Source organism: Mesitornis unicolor, unplaced genomic scaffold (genome assembly GCF_000695765.1).
Source record: "Mesitornis unicolor isolate BGI_N332 unplaced genomic scaffold, ASM69576v1 scaffold36144, whole genome shotgun sequence".
In the NCBI taxonomy this organism is placed as follows: domain Eukaryota; kingdom Metazoa; phylum Chordata; class Aves; order Mesitornithiformes; family Mesitornithidae; genus Mesitornis; species Mesitornis unicolor.
This window is the reverse complement of record NW_010178652.1, coordinates 1,091-1,532: the sequence shown is the minus strand read 5'-3', so window position 1 is coordinate 1,532 and position 442 is coordinate 1,091. Positions and strand designations below refer to the sequence as shown.

Genomic DNA, 442 nt, shown 5'->3' with positions numbered 1-442 from the left:
ACCCCCAGTGGGTCCCGTGGGGAGCAGTGGTGCAGTGGGTGCAGTGGAGCAGCCTGGGCATTGAACCAAAGGGTGCAGTGAGGGTGCAGTGAAGGGTGCAGGGAGGGTGGCAGGAGCCGAAAGGGGCACCCTGAGCGCCACAGCGCTCGGGACAGCAGGGACACATCGCCAGGCAGCACCAAGAGGGTACATGGAGGTGGTGGGGTGGGGACAAGGGGACAGGGAGGACCCCCCTGCCTTCCCGCCTGGCCTAGCCCTTCCCTTTGGGTGCTGCAGGAAAAGTGAGGGCCCGGCTCCAGGCTTACGCCCCGGCACCCAGCATGTACTACCAGCTGATGCTCTCCTGCGAGGTGACGGGGGACCCCAGGTAAGGTGCTGCCCACCCTCCCCGCAGCCCCCGGCACCGCTCTGGCACCCCCACAGGAGAAGAAGGGGCCAGGGA

General features: G+C 67.6%; 1 protein-coding gene across 1 annotated transcript in view; it reads left to right on the top strand.

The window, feature by feature from the left end:
- Positions 1-276: 276 nt before the first annotated feature.
- LOC104539092 (mucosal pentraxin-like) overlaps positions 277-442 on the top strand; it is a gene marked incomplete at its 5' end in the record, with an annotated part of 1,252 nt that continues 1,086 nt past the window's right edge. Inside the window, one exon of the mRNA XM_010182532.1 lies at positions 277-367. Coding sequence (XP_010180834.1) covers positions 277-367 — 91 coding nt within the window. The remainder of the gene's footprint in view (positions 368-442) is intronic.